General features: G+C 50.8%; 8 protein-coding genes across 8 annotated transcripts; 7 read left to right on the top strand and 1 right to left on the bottom strand.

Moving 5' to 3' along the window:
- Nucleotides 1-3: 3 nt before the first annotated feature.
- PC9H_000357 (uncharacterized protein) lies at nt 4-2,115 on the bottom strand (the record flags this gene model as incomplete). The annotated part of the gene is made up of 16 exons (XM_036770015.1): nt 4-54; nt 112-263; nt 323-349; nt 413-428; nt 487-569; nt 628-710; nt 772-840; nt 894-918; nt 973-1,121; nt 1,171-1,260; nt 1,316-1,388; nt 1,444-1,582; nt 1,631-1,709; nt 1,769-1,825; nt 1,875-1,902; nt 1,953-2,115. 16 exons carry the CDS (start codon nt 2,113-2,115, stop codon nt 4-6), a joined length of 1,284 nt encoding a protein of 427 aa, XP_036635860.1.
- Nucleotides 2,116-3,072: 957 nt separating this feature from the next.
- On the top strand, nt 3,073-5,050 carry PC9H_000356 (uncharacterized protein; the record flags this gene model as incomplete). The annotated part of the gene is made up of 7 exons (XM_036770014.1): nt 3,073-3,183; nt 3,246-3,405; nt 3,458-3,492; nt 3,545-3,827; nt 3,890-4,160; nt 4,220-4,773; nt 4,959-5,050. The coding sequence occupies 7 exons, from the start codon at nt 3,073-3,075 to the stop codon at nt 5,048-5,050; spliced, it is 1,506 nt and encodes a 501-aa protein (XP_036635859.1).
- Nucleotides 5,051-5,920: 870 nt separating this feature from the next.
- Nucleotides 5,921-7,856, top strand: SDH1_1 (succinate dehydrogenase flavoprotein subunit; the record flags this gene model as incomplete). Its single annotated transcript, XM_036770013.1, has 8 exons — nt 5,921-5,953; nt 6,013-6,484; nt 6,541-6,840; nt 6,901-7,191; nt 7,248-7,311; nt 7,358-7,456; nt 7,507-7,648; nt 7,848-7,856. The coding sequence occupies 8 exons, from the start codon at nt 5,921-5,923 to the stop codon at nt 7,854-7,856; spliced, it is 1,410 nt and encodes a 469-aa protein (XP_036635858.1).
- A 95-nt stretch (nt 7,857-7,951) lies between these two features.
- PC9H_000354 (uncharacterized protein) lies at nt 7,952-9,397 on the top strand (the record flags this gene model as incomplete). The annotated part of the gene is made up of 7 exons (XM_036770012.1): nt 7,952-7,997; nt 8,066-8,128; nt 8,191-8,253; nt 8,307-8,602; nt 8,653-9,001; nt 9,055-9,266; nt 9,320-9,397. 7 exons carry the CDS (start codon nt 7,952-7,954, stop codon nt 9,395-9,397), a joined length of 1,107 nt encoding a protein of 368 aa, XP_036635857.1.
- Nucleotides 9,398-10,602: 1,205 nt separating this feature from the next.
- Nucleotides 10,603-11,589, top strand: PC9H_000353 (uncharacterized protein; the record flags this gene model as incomplete). Its single annotated transcript, XM_036770011.1, has 4 exons — nt 10,603-10,714; nt 10,767-10,829; nt 10,879-11,174; nt 11,227-11,589. The coding sequence occupies 4 exons, from the start codon at nt 10,603-10,605 to the stop codon at nt 11,587-11,589; spliced, it is 834 nt and encodes a 277-aa protein (XP_036635856.1).
- A 50-nt stretch (nt 11,590-11,639) lies between these two features.
- Nucleotides 11,640-11,966, top strand: PC9H_000352 (uncharacterized protein; the record flags this gene model as incomplete). The annotated part of the gene is made up of 2 exons (XM_036770010.1): nt 11,640-11,843; nt 11,895-11,966. The coding sequence occupies 2 exons, from the start codon at nt 11,640-11,642 to the stop codon at nt 11,964-11,966; spliced, it is 276 nt and encodes a 91-aa protein (XP_036635855.1).
- Nucleotides 11,967-12,263: 297 nt separating this feature from the next.
- Nucleotides 12,264-15,560, top strand: PC9H_000351 (uncharacterized protein; the record flags this gene model as incomplete). The annotated part of the gene is made up of 8 exons (XM_036770009.1): nt 12,264-12,523; nt 12,572-13,057; nt 13,109-13,355; nt 13,412-13,634; nt 13,684-14,711; nt 14,759-14,869; nt 14,920-15,160; nt 15,220-15,560. 8 exons carry the CDS (start codon nt 12,264-12,266, stop codon nt 15,558-15,560), a joined length of 2,937 nt encoding a protein of 978 aa, XP_036635854.1.
- Nucleotides 15,561-15,909: 349 nt separating this feature from the next.
- Nucleotides 15,910-16,848, top strand: PC9H_000350 (uncharacterized protein; the record flags this gene model as incomplete). Its single annotated transcript, XM_036770008.1, has 1 exon — nt 15,910-16,848. One exon carries the CDS (start codon nt 15,910-15,912, stop codon nt 16,846-16,848), a length of 939 nt encoding a protein of 312 aa, XP_036635853.1.
- Between the last annotated feature and the right edge of the window lie 476 nt (nt 16,849-17,324).

The following is a 17,324-nucleotide window of genomic DNA, read 5'->3' as shown; positions in this document are numbered from 1 at the left end:
CGTTCAATATCCTTCCGCTCGCCTTTTCTTGTCCTCTTCGAAAGTCTCCTTGACCTAACGAACATCCAATGAGCGGTGATCCTAGGCTCCTTCGATATTGATTGCACTCACCCTCTCGAAGAACTTGTCATCAAGTAGTACGCGAATCCCGACGCCAGCTAAAGCGATGGAGACGTCAAGACATGCTTTATGTGCTGCTACGGTACTGGCTGCTTTAGCGAATGCATGGGTGTGGTTGCCGCCGTTCAGTTCAGTCGGGATCGCTGCGGTGAGGTTGGCACGGTCAGTAGAATATTGTAACTTGGAACGAAGTATGTCATACCAAAACCGGGATGTAGAGAGGGTAGAGCTACGAGGGCATTGGTGAAGGAAATCACAGCGATTGAAACATGACTTGGACATTATGACCAACCATAAGTGACATTGCCCTGTAACATATGTCTGTCAGCATGTCTCCGTGTGATGTCCAAACAAAAGCGATCGTACAAAATCCGTTGAAGCCGATTTGATACCCCATTCGTAGTCAACGGCTCCGCCCCCTGCCTTGATGATATTTCCAGCCTCCTCGCCTAAGAAGACGAGTTAACGTTGAGCCATAGACGAGAACGGAATCAATGTATCGTTTACCTAAGGCTTCGTTTTGGCGGAGATCATTGGTAGAAGCAGTGATCTTGATCTCTGCCCGGCAGCCCGTAGCGAGCGCGGCAGCCCTGGAGTTGAAACGTTGATCAGCCTCGCTTGTAAGACGCTGGTAAAATGTAGGAGACCCACTCAAAGCACGGAAGAACCCTTTTCGTCAATGCTTCGACTTCTGTCGTTGTAGGAGCACGGATGTAGTAACTGCGGAAACCATTAGTATACTATCCACAGGATTAGTTTAAGAGAGTACTGACTACAGCTTCGATTTGTCGGGAATGACTGCCTTCTATGTCAGCGCGCCGTTAAATGAGTTCAAACAGGAAGATTATATACTTCCCGGGACCCATTCCTTCCCTTCGATGATGCCATGTACACGATGTGTGGGCTTGATTTGCTGACGAAGGGCTGCAATGTTGTTGTATGAGAGAACAGCAGCGTCCAAAGCATTTTGAGCCTCCCAAGGGGAGAGAGCCGCGTGAGCACTAGAAATTACGGTTATTCATGATTGGGTTCATACGGTGAAGACCGTACGTATGCCCAAAGAAGTCGACGGAGACGCGATTCAAAGCGAGACAACTGCTCAGACTGAGCGATCCTTTTGGTCCAGGAGCGGGGTGGCACCTATTCAAGGACGTTAGTGTAGCTTGTCTCGGGTCCTGAGCTTTGCAAAGCGAACATCAAGCAGATATCCATCCCTTCGTATGCACCTTTGTCAAGTAAGATGATTTTCCCGCCGCCGCCTTCTTCAGCTACAATAGAGCCGCTCGACGATACAGCACACTCTTGAAGTCGGTTAGGACACACCTGGGGTGCCAAGGAGAACGATCTTTCCAGGGATATCCCACTGTTGGAGGGCACCTTTTAGGGCACAAGCGACCGCGATGCCGCTCATGCCTATCAAGTTATGGCCGCACGCATGTCCGATGTTGGGAAGAGCATCCATCTATACCGTTTTGAGCCTGGAACTAACAAATCTAGGGGTAGGGCTAACCTCTGAGTTAATCCCAATAGTGCGACCGCCCTGGCCGTGGGCGAAGACAGCTTTCCATGCAGTGTCCAAGTGTAGGTTGCTACAGCATCGCAAGTAAGCACAGCTACGGCATTGAGTGAGCATGAACCACCCCCTCACCGAGTGATCTCGAATCCGTGCTTCTCCATAAACGCAGTCATAGTATCATGGGCATAGCTGTTCGAGGCGGTAAGTCCTGGCTCGTCAGTACTCCCCCTGTACTTACCGCTCTTCGAAACCAAGCTCTGGGTGAGCTACAGGACCCTCAGTATGTAACTCACAACATATTCGATTGAACTCGAACCATGAATATCCAAGCTCAACTCCCTCAGCTCATTGTCCATGTCCGCGATGGTCTTTTCGAGCGATTTCAGGATATCAGGCCTGAAAATGGTTTCCGTAGCTTTCGCGAAGTGGATTTCATAATTGCCTTCAGCTTCATTGGTAGTCCAAACGCTGGCCGCCATCTTGACCTGAAAGAACTTCGACAAGCTGCACACGACCTTTGTCAACGATCAGATCAGCGACGACCCTGAGAGAATGTGCACCGCCACCAGTAACTGAGGCGCTTCATCTGGCACCACCATCACGCCCTCCCGTTGTGGCGTCGTCACCATGATTTTACAGCATTCTACAGCGTCCCGCAGCACCAATGATGAATAGAGTGTGCATCGTGCTATACTGAGCATTACCACGGTCGTCCATTCTCTCATGCAAGAGATTCTCTTTCCTCGCTACAAGGAATGCGACACATCTGTAATTCAAAGCTATCCTACGCTTGTGCTATGTAGTATGATATTTGGTTGATTTATATGGCAAGAGTGCTGTGAAGAATGCTCACTCGGGGTAAGCCGTCTTTATTTCTGGTCTGTAACATTATCCCCAGGCGCCTACATATGATCATTCATATCCGCTCCTTTTAGCAAGTGTCAGACGGCCCCGAACCCACTGTGTTTGTCGACGGCGGAACGGCCTTGGTCGTTACGCTTTCTACCCGGAGACGGAGGTACAGCAATGGTAGAGACATTGTATGTGTTCTGATAGCCGGGGCGATTATACTAATTTCGGTAAATTCATACAGCATCGTCCAGCGTTACGCAATCCGTTGCAGTCATGCAGGCTGCCTGGCTGAAAGGCACGACTTGTCATTTCCGAGGTAGACAAGAGTAGACACCAACGGACAATGTCTTTTCAAGCATCAAAAGCTGTGTGATAAGCCTCCGGTACCTTGATGTCCTGTTTGACTTGGAGACTCATTGGAGAGAGCAAAGTTCGTATCACAATCGACCCTTGACTCATGATCAAGACTCCCCCAGCGCTCGAAACACACCGCCCTTTGTTGACAGAAACAAAGCGGGACAAATTCAATACTTAGGACGGGGGCGGGGTAGGTGCGTGCGACGCATTTCGTACCCCACCACATCATGGAATCCAGCACTCATTTCAATTTCGGTGTGCGGTTGGGGTTGTTCTTGGTTGTCGAGGCAGCCAGCCTTTCAGCCATCTCAACAGGGTGCCTTCTACTCTATATTTTGGTACGTGTCGTGTGATGGTTGAAGCAGAGTATTCCGGTTGACAAACACGGATTCCTACTTAGTATGGCTCAATCAATCGATGGCGAGCCTCGCGCGCAGCCAGCCATGAACACACAAAGGAGCACTCCGAGGATACGATCAGTGTTGATCAAGAATCACAAGATGTTAGCGGGTCAGCATATTTCAGGAACCTGATGCTGGCCGAACTAATACAGGCCATTGGTGAGTGCACTGTAGTACCTATTGTGTTTCGAGTTTATTAACATCCACTCAGGCGGTCTCCTCAACGTTCGGTGGATCATCGATGCCGTATGTTATGTATTGGTCTCTCCGTATACTACGAAACTCATGACTAGAGCAGGAAGTCGCTTTCAAAGGCCCAATATGCACAGCTCAGAGTGTTTTGGAGCAAATGGGCGATGTCGGGGTGGCTCTAACCACTCTCGTTATCGCCAGCCACACATTCATCGTCCTTGTCCTTCGTTGGCATACCCCAGCGCGAATCAGCATCAAGTCACTCTCTATCCCAGTCCCAGCTATTGTCCTAAGTTTGATTTGGCTGTTTATAACGCTGGCCATCGCCATTCCTGCTGGTCTGCACCAAAACAACCCAGATAAACCCTATTTTAGTAGGACGGGATACTGTGAGTCCTCTGAACATTGGGCCCCGGGGTTATCAAGCGGTGAACTCATCTAATTGTTTCAGGGTGTTGGATCAATGAGTCGTACCCAAAGGAGCGCATTGGTTTGGAGTACTTCTGGTTATGGGCAGCAGCGTTCATCCAAATCATACTATATGTCTTCCTCGCGCTAGTCCTTCGGGGGCTCGTCGTCGTTGAGAATGGTAGATTTGGTTGGGCATCTAAATCGAAGTCCTCTGAGCAACACGATGATTATTCATATGACTCAGATGGTGCCAGAGAGGCTCGAGACGAAGCAGCGAGAGTTGCTAACAGAACGGCTATGCAAATGCTGTTGTGAGTTGCTCTATTATCTTTGTGCCGGTTATTGTTTGCTCATGGTTCCGTTTGTATAGTTACCCCCTTGTCTACATTATCACTATCTTCCCCATATCAATTGCGCGATGGGTCAGTTTCTCTGGCACTGCGATCCCGTCCGCAGCGACCATGTTCGCCGATATCATGTTCTGTTCCAGCGGATTCCTCAACGTTCTCTTGTATACCATCACTCGCCCAGGAGTGGTCCGAGGATCTCCTCAGGCTCCCCCTCCGTCAGATGCAGAGAGAGGTCTTAAATCACACTCCCATAACCCCACCTTACAAGCGAGTTCTCATAGCGGGCATGGTGCAATCTCGGGCGGTCATGTTGAGAGAAGAAGGGTTATCACAGCCAAGGCTTCAGCTGGAGTTATCCCTCTGAGTCCAACACATCGAGCACTAGGAAGGCTACCAGACCTTGGGGAGGATGAAGAGGAGGAACAGATTGCACTGGACAGCGCGATATGTCGGGTGCACAGTCGTCCCCATGGCGTCGAGAACAGTCGCGTATACCCACCCCCGTCTCGGAGAACAAAATCTCAGGACAACGACTTGGGTCGACTACCTGATTCTGACGATGAAGGATCGAGTAGTAGGTAGTTTGTTGATACCTGAGGTCCCCGGGCCTGATGACTCTACTATTTATTATCACGTATACTGTATCTTTAGTGCTCTTAGCGCTTTCTCAATGATGTTACCTATGTATATATTGCTTATTCGTTACATGAACGATGTCTCTATATATGTATAATGCTTGTTTTTTGCTAGTTCATTCAGAAAGAGGAGCGGAGCTCGCTGAGCCGATCATGATCGGAGTGGATCGGAGGTTGGATAGCGGGAAGGCTTCTCCTGGCACTGGCAGCCTTTGAACTCTTTCATTCAAGCTCTTTCTGATCACCGCTTGTGTTCGTCACAATCTACAACCGTGTTCTTACCATCGTTTCTTGCATGGCTTCTGTATGGAGATACCTAATTCTGCTTCGATCCGTGCTGGAGGGTCATGAAGGGTCTTGAATAGTTCTAAAACCCCCAGGTTCTTCGCGCGTGACCTAGACTCTCACAGACGACTCAAGCATACTGACATGTTTCAGGCAACGCGAAATCGTCTATGGAATGAGGTTCGTCGAGTCACTCAAGAATCAATCCACAGCAAAGCTCGCGGAGGGCTTTGCTTCTCCAACTTGAAGGTAGCTCCCGTAGAGCTTGCTTTACAAGCTAGCGAGGAATCTCACCAGCGCTCAGATGCGGAACTACGGTCGCTACCCGGTGATTGAGCATGAATACGACTGCATTGTAGTGTTGAGTCGCCTCACCCTTGAGGGGAAGGCATCCAGTACTCATCTCAAGTTGCAGCGGAGCCGGAGGTGCCGGCCTTCGAGCTGCGTTCGGCCTTGCCTCGGCGGGCTTCAAAACAGCTTGCATAACGAAGCTGTTCCCTACTCGAAGCCATACTGTGGCTGCTCAGGTGAGTAGTGTGGCCAAATCCTAGTGGATGGTAGTAGAATTGAGCATAATATTTAGGGCGGTATTAATGCCGCGCTCGGTGTATGTTTCTATTGCAGGCTCTGTCTGTGAAGGTGTGCTCACGTCTTCACCCTAGAATATGACCGAGGACCATTGGAAATGGCATATGTATGATACAGTGCGTGCATTGCAACTGAACCACAAAACCATGGGTCGCTCAAAGAAAGTAGGTCAAAGGTTCTGACTGGCTTGGGGATCAAGATGCAATCCACTACATGTGCCGCGAAGCCCCCAATACTATTATAGAGGTGCGTAGAATCCGTAGACCGCAGTTGTATCGCTGTTGGTTACCCCTGAATCCATCCAGCTTGAACATTATGGGGTGCCCTTCTCCCGAACATCCGATGGGAGGATCTACCAACGAGCTATCGGTGGGCACACCCTCGACTACGGAAAAGGTGGTCAAGCGTATCGCTGCGCCGCTGCAGCAGATCGAACAGGCCACGCCCTTCTTCATACACTTTATGGGCAGTCACTGCGTCACGACACGACCTTCTTCATTGAATACTTCGTTTTGGATTTGCTCATGCACGAGGGCGCTTGCGTTGGGGTCATGGCCATTAGCATGGAAGACGGCACGATCCACAAATTCAGGTCCCATCATACCATCCTCGCGACTGGAGGATATGGGAGAGCTTACTTCAGTTGCACAAGCGCACATACATGTACTGGCGACGGCAATGCGATGGTGTCTCGTGCCGGACTCCCGCTACAAGATATGGAGTTCGTCCAATTCCATCCTACCGGGATATATGGTGCCGGTTGTCTCATATCGGAAGGTAAGATGGGTGCTTCTCCTTCTCTGCTCCATATAGATCAGCTATTCGTGTTCCAGGGTGTCGCGGGGAAGGTGGATACTTGCTAAACTCGGAAGGCGAACGATTCATGGAGCGCTACGCACCAACTGCGCGTGATCTTGCTTCTCGAGATGTGGTTGCTAGAAGTATGTCCAAGGAAATACAGGCTGATCGAGGCGTAGGACCCTTAAAGGATCACATTCACCTTCAGCTCAGTCACTTGCCTCCTGAAATCATCGAAGAACGATTGCCCGGAATCTCTGAGACCGCAGCAATATTCTCTGGAGTAGATGTTACCAAAGAGCCAATACCTGTCACCCCCACCGTTCATTACAACAGTAAGCAGCTTCTACACAGTGCACGCTACTGGTGTTCTTATGCCTTTCACCAATCAACAGTGGGCGGTATTCCAACCAAGTATACGGGTGAAGTTATAACCATCGACGAACGCGGAAACGACGTAGTCGTTCCTGGATTATACGCAGCAGGCGAAGCCGCGTGTGTTTCTGTACACGGCGCCAACCGTCTCGGTGCTAATTCATTGCTGGAGATAATAGTCTTCGGTCGTGCCTGCGCCCACCACATCAACGACAACTTCAGCCCTTCTACACCTCATGCGACTCTTCCAAGCGATCTTGGGAACACGAGCATTGAATTCATGGAACGAATCAGGCGAGTGACGAAGCCGGGTCATCCGAAATGCGCACTTACATACTACCGACCCATAGGACTGCTGATGGACCAGAGTCAACATCTGCGATAAGGCTGGAGGCTCAGCGTATCATGCAATCTGATGCTGGTGTCTTCCGGTGAGCTAGTAACCATTCCACTGAATTCGAGCTGAGCTTCTTTTAGAACACAAGACTCGCTGGACAAAGGTGTCGAGAGGATGAGCCACGTATACGAGAGATTTGCGCGCATAAACATCAAAGACAGGAGCATGATTTGGAATTCGTACGTGAATTCCTATGTCCCACTAGAATTCCTCACGTTCCTCGACATAGTGATTTGATCGAAGCACTGGAGCTCAGAAATATTTTGCAATGTGCGATACAAACAATCAAAGCAGCGGCGCAGCGGAAGGAATCGCGTGGCGCGCATGCACGAGAGGACTACCAACAGGTGCTCTTCCTATTGTGTCTTCAAGTACGTCGCCACTCACTGCTCGGTGCCCACACTTTAGCGAGATGATGAGTCATGGATGAAACACACATTGACTTTCCAGAGCGAGGTTGAAAGTCCATCTATCGACGTCGAGTACAGACCGGTAACAATGAGCACCTTGGATGAGGGGGAGTGTAGTACTGTACAACCCGTCGAGAGAGTATATTGAATATCCCCTTAGGGGTCTTAGGGGTACCCTGACTTAACGCGCCCAACTTCCGCAACCGGGCCGCCTCTTTGTTCCGTACTCGTTACTCCTTGCGTCCATCGGGGCCATTCTGCGGGATGAAAGAAGTCCTGCTCGTTGGGTTCGGCGCTGTTGGAGCCCTCTGTACGCTGTTCACCGCGTCGCTCTCGTCAACGAGGCTAATGGGAACCGCATATATCCGATCGTTCCAGACTCTCTCGTCTTCAAAAGAAGCGGGCTGGCTAGAGTTACGGCAGTAGCGAGGAGTAACTATAGTATCGTTAGAGGCAAGTAATCTGTGGATTACTGGCTACTCTTGTTGTCTCACGACATGTAGACCAAGGCGTTCATTTCAAGAGCCAAAAGTTCGGAGAGATCAGAGACTGGAAACCTGACCGCCGTGAGCCTACCCACAATGTCTCACGCAATTGAAATAATTAACGCGCATCCAAGTGTGTAGCTCTGTGGCCAGTGCTGCGGATCAAGCATATGACTATGTGGTAGTAACCACGAAGGCGGTACCAGAGCTCAAGCGAACGCCAGAGATCCTGTCACCATTGCTATCTCCTGAGTATACGAATAGGTTTTCGCAGCCGACATACATATTACTGCAAAATGGACTTAATGTTGAGAGGGATCTATACGACGCTATTCTCAAGTTGGACAAGGGGAAGCCCTCTATCATCGGCACGGCTTTGTACGTCGGGACAAACATTACAGGCAGCAATGTGGTAGAGCATAATAATGTTGTATGCCATTCCTCCTAACATATTAACTCTGATACGCATAGTATCTTTAGGAAAGACTCTCTCTAGGCATCTACCGACATGGGGATCCTACGACCACGGAGAACTCGGCATGTGAGGCCGCACTCCTTCAAGATCTGGGGTCAATTCTCCAGAAGGGAGGCAGCGCAACAACCATCGTGCCAGAAATACAACGCATCAAATTCTCCAAGAACTTCTGGAACCTTTCTTTCGCATCGTTCGCGACGTTGACTGGATATACATTGCCTTCGTTATTTCGCAGCCCTCCCGCTTCTAACGGCGAGCAGTATGATCCATATGTGCACCCTATCACGGCCGAACTGGTTCAACAACATTCATTACCCGCAATCAAAGCAATCATGAAAGAGGTTTTGGCATTAGGCACGGACTGATATACTGCGACGAAACTTTATGATGACATCTTCGTGTTCTAGGTCACGCAATGGGCTTCCCAGACTCTCCAGATGGGCTTCCGTCCTCGACGGTTGAGACTATTTTTGAGAACACTGCGGGATTACACCGCTTCCCGGATAGTAGCCACGTCCCCAGCATGCTCCTCGATGCTAGGCGCTCGCAGCCAATGGAAGTCGAAGTAATTGTTGGGGAAGTCGTGAGGATGGGGAAGAAGTACAAGGTTGATATGCCAGTGAGTGTGATCTCCCCAATCATTATTGGCTGTAGTCGACTTACACTCCGCAGCATATCGACATGCTGTATGCTCTTCTTTTGGTGAAGCAGAACCAAATATTAGGTCGTATTGCAGCTCGCGAGCAGTAGCTGTTATACAACATGTCATCTGACCTCGATTACGAGGCTTTCCCTATCGTTTGCATTAGAAGATACAGCTCCGTTCTTACGTTCGTCTCTCAATCGTAACCTGTCTCTCTGAGGCGAGGGTATTCTGCGAATAACGGTCCACCCACTTTGTGACCTTGATTAAGCGCAATTCGCCCCTCGCCCCTCTCCCGATTTTCGTCCTTGACCAGCAAGCCAGGGTATTCAATGCAACCATTTTCTTCACTCTCTTTCGCCAATCCTAGCTCAATGACCCTTTTCGTTTTAGAAGCACCACACCATTAGCACAGTGTCCATATCCTCGTTGGCCCATGCCGGCCGGCGCGTGTCCCCCAAGGCGTTCTTTGAGGTAGGGAATTCTCTCGATTGTCACTCCTAGAACGCGCTAACCCTACATCCTCAGTCCAGCTTCGTGGTAAGAGCCTTTGTAGTGTCCTAAGCAGTGAACGAGTCTGTTGGACGATTAAATGTTGATGTCTTTCTGTGAGCCCGCTATCTTCTTGCGAAGCTGGGATAAACTCCTTCTAGAACAGAAGAGTCACTGGAGAGAGGCGTCCGGCGTACACAAGAAATTTGGGCACAAAATTAAAGCTAGAGCATCGTCTGAGACTGACTCGTGCCTCTAAGGGGCTTTAGGGGCACCCTGGCGACTTTCGACTTGCAATGGTTATAACCCACTCAATCCGCCCATATTTCCGTCCTAGAAGAACACGCAAACGCATGGTGTATGTATACTACTAAACTAATGATTATCCTCAAGTTTCCTGAGGACGCGCAGTGTGGACACTATGTCGACCCCTTCAACGATGCTCAACGATCACATCAGCATTAGTCTCGCCGCGAGCATGGCGGCGACTCGATTTACTTCCCCAATTCCGATCGAATATTTCTTTCGTCTCGATTTGAGCCTATACTTCGTGAGAGTCTGCCTTACCCTCCTTATCCCTTGAGCTTCCGCAGACCTCTACTCGACATGTATCCTTCCAGGGTTCTCTAGCATATAACTAATTGCTATGTCGTGAGCAGAGATGGACGATGATCGATCATCCCCTTGACTCTCGCACTCAGGCTGTCCGGGAAATCCGTGCGATGAAAGAAGTGTTGCTCGTTGGATTTGGCGCTGTTGGAGCTCTCTGTACGCTAACTTCCAAATCGCTCTCAGTCAATGTGACTAATGCCAGCCGCGTATGCCTGGATCTCGGACGGCCTTCCTTGACAATGAAGACTCTCTTATCTTGGAGAGAAGTGGAATTGTTAGAGTCACAGCTGTAGCGAGAAGTAACTACGGTATCGTTAGAGGTAAGTATTCCCTGTGATTGTTGGGCTGCCCAAGTTGTCTGACGACGCGTAGATCAAGGGGTCCATTTCAAGACCAAGAAGTTCGGAGAGATTAGAGATTGGAAGCCTGACCGACGTGAGTTTTCATCCATATTGTACTGAATTTGAACTGATATGTACCGAAGTATGCAACACCGTGGCCAGTGCTGCAGATCAAGCCTACGATTACGTGGTAGTAACCACGAAGGCGGTCCCAGAGCTCAGGCTAACGCCAGAGATACTGTCTCCACTGCTATCTCCTGAGTACACAAATAAATTCGCACAGCCGACATACTTGTTATTGCAAAATGGCCTCAATGTAGAGAAGGATCTGTACAATGCGATTCGCAAGCTGAACCAGGGGAAGCCTTCCATTGTTTGTGCAGCTCTGTATGTCGGAACGAATCTCGCTGCACCTAATGTGGTGGTGACAAATGACCTTGTAAATCACTTCTCTCAGCGTGTACAATCTGATATTTACATTCTGCCTTTAGGAAAGCCTCTTTCTAGGAATCTACCGGCATGAGGACCATACCACTTCAGCCAACTCGGCAGACGAGACCGCACTCCTTCAAGACCTTGGATCGATTTTCCAAAGGGGAGGCAGCGCAATCACTATCGTGCCAGAAATACAACGCGTCAAATTCGCCAAGAACTTCTGGAATCTTTCTTTCGCAACGTTTGCGACTCTAACTGGATATACCGTGCCTTCGTTGTTTCGCAGCCCTCCTGCTTCTAAAGATGAACAGTGCAATCCATATTTGTATCCTATCACGGCCGAACTGGTTCAACAACACTCAATACCTGCGATCAAAACAACTATGAAAGAGCTGTTGACATTAGGCATGCGCCGCTAATGGACTGCGATAAAACTTTGTGATGACATCTTCGTGTTCTAGGTCATGCAATGGGATTCCCAGACTCCCCAGATGGGCTTCCGTCCTCGACGGCTGAGACTGTTTTCGAGGCTCTTGCGAGATTGAATCGCGACCCGGATAACAGCCACGTTCCCAGCATGCTCCTTGATGCCAGGCGCTCACAGCCAATGGAAGTCGAAGTAATTGTTGGGGAAGTCGTGAGGATGGGGAAGAAGTACAAAGTTGATATGCCAGTGAGTGTGATCCCCCCACATTATGGGCCGTAGTCGACTTACACTTCGCAGCATATCGACATGCTGTACGCCCTTCTGTTAGTGAAGCAGAACCAAATCCTGGGTCGTATGATGGCACAGTAGCTTCTCAACACGTGCCACTGAATGAATACATTTCATACTGTCTTCCTTGCACGCTGAGTTCCTGCAAAGCAGCACATTCAAGCTTCTCTACTGCGGTGACGAAGGACTAGCAACCTTAGAACAATGGGAAGCTTGGGTAAGATCTGAAGATCTAATCTGCCTGCAAGCACGGGTGACGGTGCCGATTGACTGGACAGAAGTAGTATATGTATAAGCGCTGCGAAGGAGTCACCTTTGACCTGCGTTCGACCCCACTTCAAAGTGTAATAACAAGTCAATTCGTTCTCCCCAGCACCAATGAGCGGCAGAGGCGATCGTGGTCGTGGTCGTGGTGGTTTCGATCGTGGGAGAGGCTCCCCTGGCGGTGGGCGCGGACGCGGCGGCCCAACCGATAGTCCACGCGGCCGAGGTGGCGGATTCGGGGACCGAGGTGGAGGACGTGGTGGCTTTGGTGATAGAGGCGGCGGGCGTGGCAGCCCTGGTGGATTCGATAGAGGCGGTCGCGGTAGCCCTGGAGGGCGGGGTCGTGGATTCGGCGGGGGTTCTGCGTCTGGGGGGTACGTTTCGTCGTTTGCGCGCTAACCATGGACTCACCGTCCACGCAGCGTATTTGCGCCAAATGAACCAGCAAATGTGGACCAGCGGCTTCTGGATGGCTCACAGGAGGCGCTGGTTGCATCCTTCAAGCAGCTGACCCTTAAGCCCAACGACCTGCCTTCAAGACCTGGGTTCGGCACAATTGGCAAGGCCATCAAGTTGAGGACGAACTTCTTCCCCGTGGAGACATCCGACCGCCCCGTCTTCGAGTACGACGTCGCGATCACACCAGCGGCAGGAACAGCGGCGCGCAGAGTGAAACGACGAATCTTCCAACTTGCTGAAGCTACGCCAGCATGGCAGCACTATGGACTTCGGGGTACTGTTGCACACGACAGTTCGGCAAAACTTATCGCGTCCACTCAGTTGCCACAACCTCTTGCAATCACCGTGCCATACTACGACGAGGACGAGAGCGCCCCAAGGCCTGGCGGAAAGGAATACACACTTACCATCAAATTCATACAAGAACTCGAGCTCCAGAGCCTGATGAAGTAAGTGTATCGACAAAATACATTCAATGCCACTGAGATTGCATTATTTAGTCACCTCGCTGGCGACCTACAATACCGAGACTACGACTGGGGTCCCGTTGTTGCGGCGTTAAATCTTATCCTTGCCACTCACCCTTCTAGCACGGGCGGCATAGTTGTGGGACGAAATCGCTTCTTCTTCCGAGGCGCCATGCACCCCGAGCCACTGGGTGGCGCCTTGGAAGCGTGGCGTGGATTCTACTCCTCGGTACGACCAGCTCACAATCAGCTTATGGTCAACGTCAATGCCTGCACGACGGTGAGTCAGTTATCTATTGACCATAAATTTATGTCACTGATATGAAACTTCCTAAGGCCTTCTATCAAGCGATCAATCTCGCCGATGCGATGACTCAATTTCGAAATGCTAGCTTTGGTGCCAATGTGGGCAACTTTGTGAGGACGGTCAGGGTACAAACGAAGCATCTGGGGCACCGAAAGACTGTCAAGAAACTTTCCAATAAGACTGCTCGCACACATTCATTCGACTGCGAGGATCTGGGAGGAAGGGTCACAGTCGAGGAATACTTCTTACGAAGTGAGTATCGATCTACGTGATCTCTTTTGACGACTAATTCCTCCCTCAGAGCACCAAATCAAGTTGCAGTATCCCGACATGCCTCTTGTCGATGTCGGCGGTCAAAAGAGTGTCTTGCTGCCACCAGAACTCTGCACAATTCTACCAAACCAACCATTTCGAGGCAAGATCACGGACGAACAAACCGCCGCCATGATTCTTGTTGCCTGCAAGCCGCCCAACGTGAACGGAGCAGCCATCGTGGGTCCAGGCTTAGACCATCTCGGCTTCAGGCAGGGTCCTCAACCTCTCGGGGCTTTCGGGGTGTCGGTAGGCCAAGAGATGGCGGTGGTTCCGGGGCGCATCCTCCCGCCCCCAGCAATTGAGTACGGCCAAGGTCGGCCGGATGTGGACGCCGAAAAGGCTAGCTGGAACCTCCGAAGCGTGAAGTTTACCAAGGGTGGCAGGTTGCAGAGCTGGGCTGTCCTAGTGGTTCAAGATAGTGGTCGCGACGACTTTGCGGGTCCCACGGATCCTGATTTACGTAACGTGATCACTGGGTTTGCACAGATGTGCTCAAAGTCGGGCGTCGTTGTGGCAAACAACAACCCGCCTATCGCCGTTGTTCAACTGCCTCGCAAGGATAATCGTGATCCCATACGGGCTGCCGCCCTCACAGCCATTCAGAACGCCTTGAAGGCGCAGCTCAAGACACCACCGCAGCTTCTGATGGTCATGCTCTCCAACGGAGACAAGCATGTCTACTCCGGCATTAAATACCTTTGTGACTCTCAGCTCGGCATTTCCACCGTTTGCGTGCATTCTGCCAAGATTCGGAAAGAGAAAGGGCAGCTGCAATACTTCGCTAACGTGGCGTTGAAAGTGAACATGAAGACTGGCGGCGTGAATCATTCCTTGGATCGTACCAGCATGGAGTGGATGAAGAAAGAGCCCACGATGCTGGTAGGAATCGACGTTACGCATCCCGGCCCTGGCAGTGTGAAGGGAACTCCTTCGATCGCTGCTGTTGTCGCCAGCGTCGACAATCTCTTCGGACAATTTCCTGCCAGTCTTAGGATCCAGGAAACGAAGAAAGAGGTCAGTTTGCCCCAGCTTTCGTAGCCTCAGTGATTGATTTTGTATAGATGGTCACGGCTCTCACAGATATGATGGTAGAACGGCTCAAAGCGTTCCAAGCAACCAACAATAACGCGCTTCCTACTCGCATCCTCGTGTACAGAGATGGTGTTTCTGAGGTAGGCTGGGGATGTTCTTCTACTGCTTGACTACTTAATCTCCGGCTTAGGGTCAATTCGCCATCGTCGTCGCCGACGAGCTCCCATCCATGAAAGATGCCTTTAGGAAATTCGACAAACCCGGCAAGCGATATGACCCCAAGCTCACCATCGTTATTTGTGGCAAGCGCCACAACACGCGGTTCTACCCTACGGAAGCAGCCAACGCCGACAGAAATGGCAATCCCAAGCCGGGAACGGTTGTCGATCGTGGAATCACCGCCGTCTACCATTTCGACTTCTATCTACAAGGTGGGGTCGGCTATTCAGTTACTCGATTTCGTTATGTGCTAATTTGAATCATGGATTAGCACACGGTGGATTGCAAGGCACGACGAAGCCTACCCACTACTATGTTGTCCATGACGAGATCAAGTTCGGTGCAGACCAACTGCAGGGCTTGACTAACGCTATCAGCTACATGTTCGCTCGGGCCACGAAAGCAGTCAGCTTGGCCTCTCCTGCGTACTATGCCGATCTGGCTTGCGAGAGGGGACGATGTTACCTCCATAAACTCTTACTCGGCTTCAGTAGCTCTGGTGGAACCAGCACTACGACCTCGAGTGATGATCAGCAGGTCTTCCAAGAGGCACAGCAACTGTGGGGCACGGGGATTCACGAAAAACTCAAAAATACAATGTTCTATCTGTGAGCCCCCATCTTACGTTTTCTGATATATAGACGACATGATTGTGCGGAAATGGATGAAGAAGCATGTTTCTTTCCATTCTATCGATATGTATGTAATGTAATACTTTGTAACAGTAGCCTTGTGGAATATGGGATCATTTGTATCAATGTTGCACCACCTCTTATCAAGCGAGCAGTCATGCTTAACCCCACATATGCCCTCGTGATCTATTTTCGCGTCCACCGGGGGATCCTCATGTTCGGGGCGTGGTGTGGCGTCAGAAAGCCGGAACGTGGGCACGGATTATGAATGCTTTAAAAGGATCCCCGTCGTCCGCTAGAGACGGTCGCTATTCTGAGTCTATTCAAGCATGGAGAGCCTTCCAGCAGAGATTTGGATGACCATTTTCTCGTATGCGTGCACCGACGACGGCTCGACGGGGAGGTCAATCTCTCTGGTGTCACGGTGGTTTTGGGACACCTCACGGTCGATAAAACATCAGTCGCTTGTGGTGAAAGGTGTTAGCCAGATCACTGGCATTGCGAGCATGCTGGAGAGACTACCTCCGGAGCTAAGGCGGGTGCGGTACCTCTCCGTGAGGGTCCACCACCGGGACATTAATAAGCGTTCGGTCTCCGTCGAGGATGGGGTCATCCTTCGCGGTGACCGAGACGCAAGAGAGCCCGAGTGCGGAGTGTCGGCGCGCACCCAGAGTGGCATCTACGACAGATCGATGGTGGTTCTATCCCACATGCTGCAAATGATCGCACCGCAGTTACGCGTCCTCCACCTCTGGCTACCCATTTCGTCGCCTTCTCGCCTTCTTCCGTCCACGCTTCCTTCGATAGTCGAGCTTCGCCTCACGTCCAATGATATGCGTGGGCAACACCTGGACACACGAAGCATCTGCACTGCCCCGCAGCGCTATCCATCTCTGAGGCGTTTGCGCCTCGGGATGCTGCATCATCAGCACGGGCTCTTCGGTCGCATCGCAAAACTCGCTCCCGGGATTACACACCTACATTTCTGCATCCCGGAACATACACATCTGTACCGAGAGCTGGAAAGGGCGCTTGGGGTTGGTGATACCAGCATGGACGTCGAAAAGGAGAATTTGCTTCCCGAGACGATCCAAAGGGTTTCCGTGCAAATGGGACCTACTCCGAACGCAGGCAAATATCCTGCATGGGCATCGATGCACAAGACGATGCGCTTGAACCTTGAAAGAGTCGCCAGAGAGGACAAGCGTGTGGTCTTGGTAAGGCTGAGATCCGAGGGAACCAGCCTTTCCTCCTACCCCGAAATCTGAACATCATCCCAGAAACCTGAACATGGAGGCGATGCGCAAGTAGGATCCTGTAACGCGTATCGGATTCACTCCTGTGGCGGGGTCATGTGACCCTGCCCCTCAACAAGACAATAGGAGATAGTTCGGCGGGTTTCTCCAATATTAGCACTTCCAGCATTTTGTGTTTGACAAAGCTCGCCAGCGCTGCAGACAGTTGTGATAAACATGTACTTGTGCGCACTCTGTACCCATAATGAGCAAGGAACATATCTGGGATTATTCATTCTCCTGTGTAAAGACATGGATAATGTGATCGTGTGAAACTTCCCTCCGCGACGCCTTCGTCGTTCGATAATTCCTTCAAGTTCACTTGGGCTTGAGGGCCGATGCTAGGAGCACGGCATGTACGAGACCGTTGAAGACTGGTGCATACTCAACACTTGGGCCACATGTATCTGGGTCATGTTCAGAATCCCCAATTGCAACTATCTGAACTT

The sequence above is a fragment of the Pleurotus ostreatus genome, assembly GCF_014466165.1.
Source record: "Pleurotus ostreatus strain PC9 chromosome Unknown scaffold_1, whole genome shotgun sequence".
NCBI lineage: Eukaryota > Fungi > Basidiomycota > Agaricomycetes > Agaricales > Pleurotaceae > Pleurotus > Pleurotus ostreatus.
The sequence above is the reverse complement of the archived record's forward strand: the minus strand, read 5'-3'. Positions and strand labels throughout refer to the sequence as shown.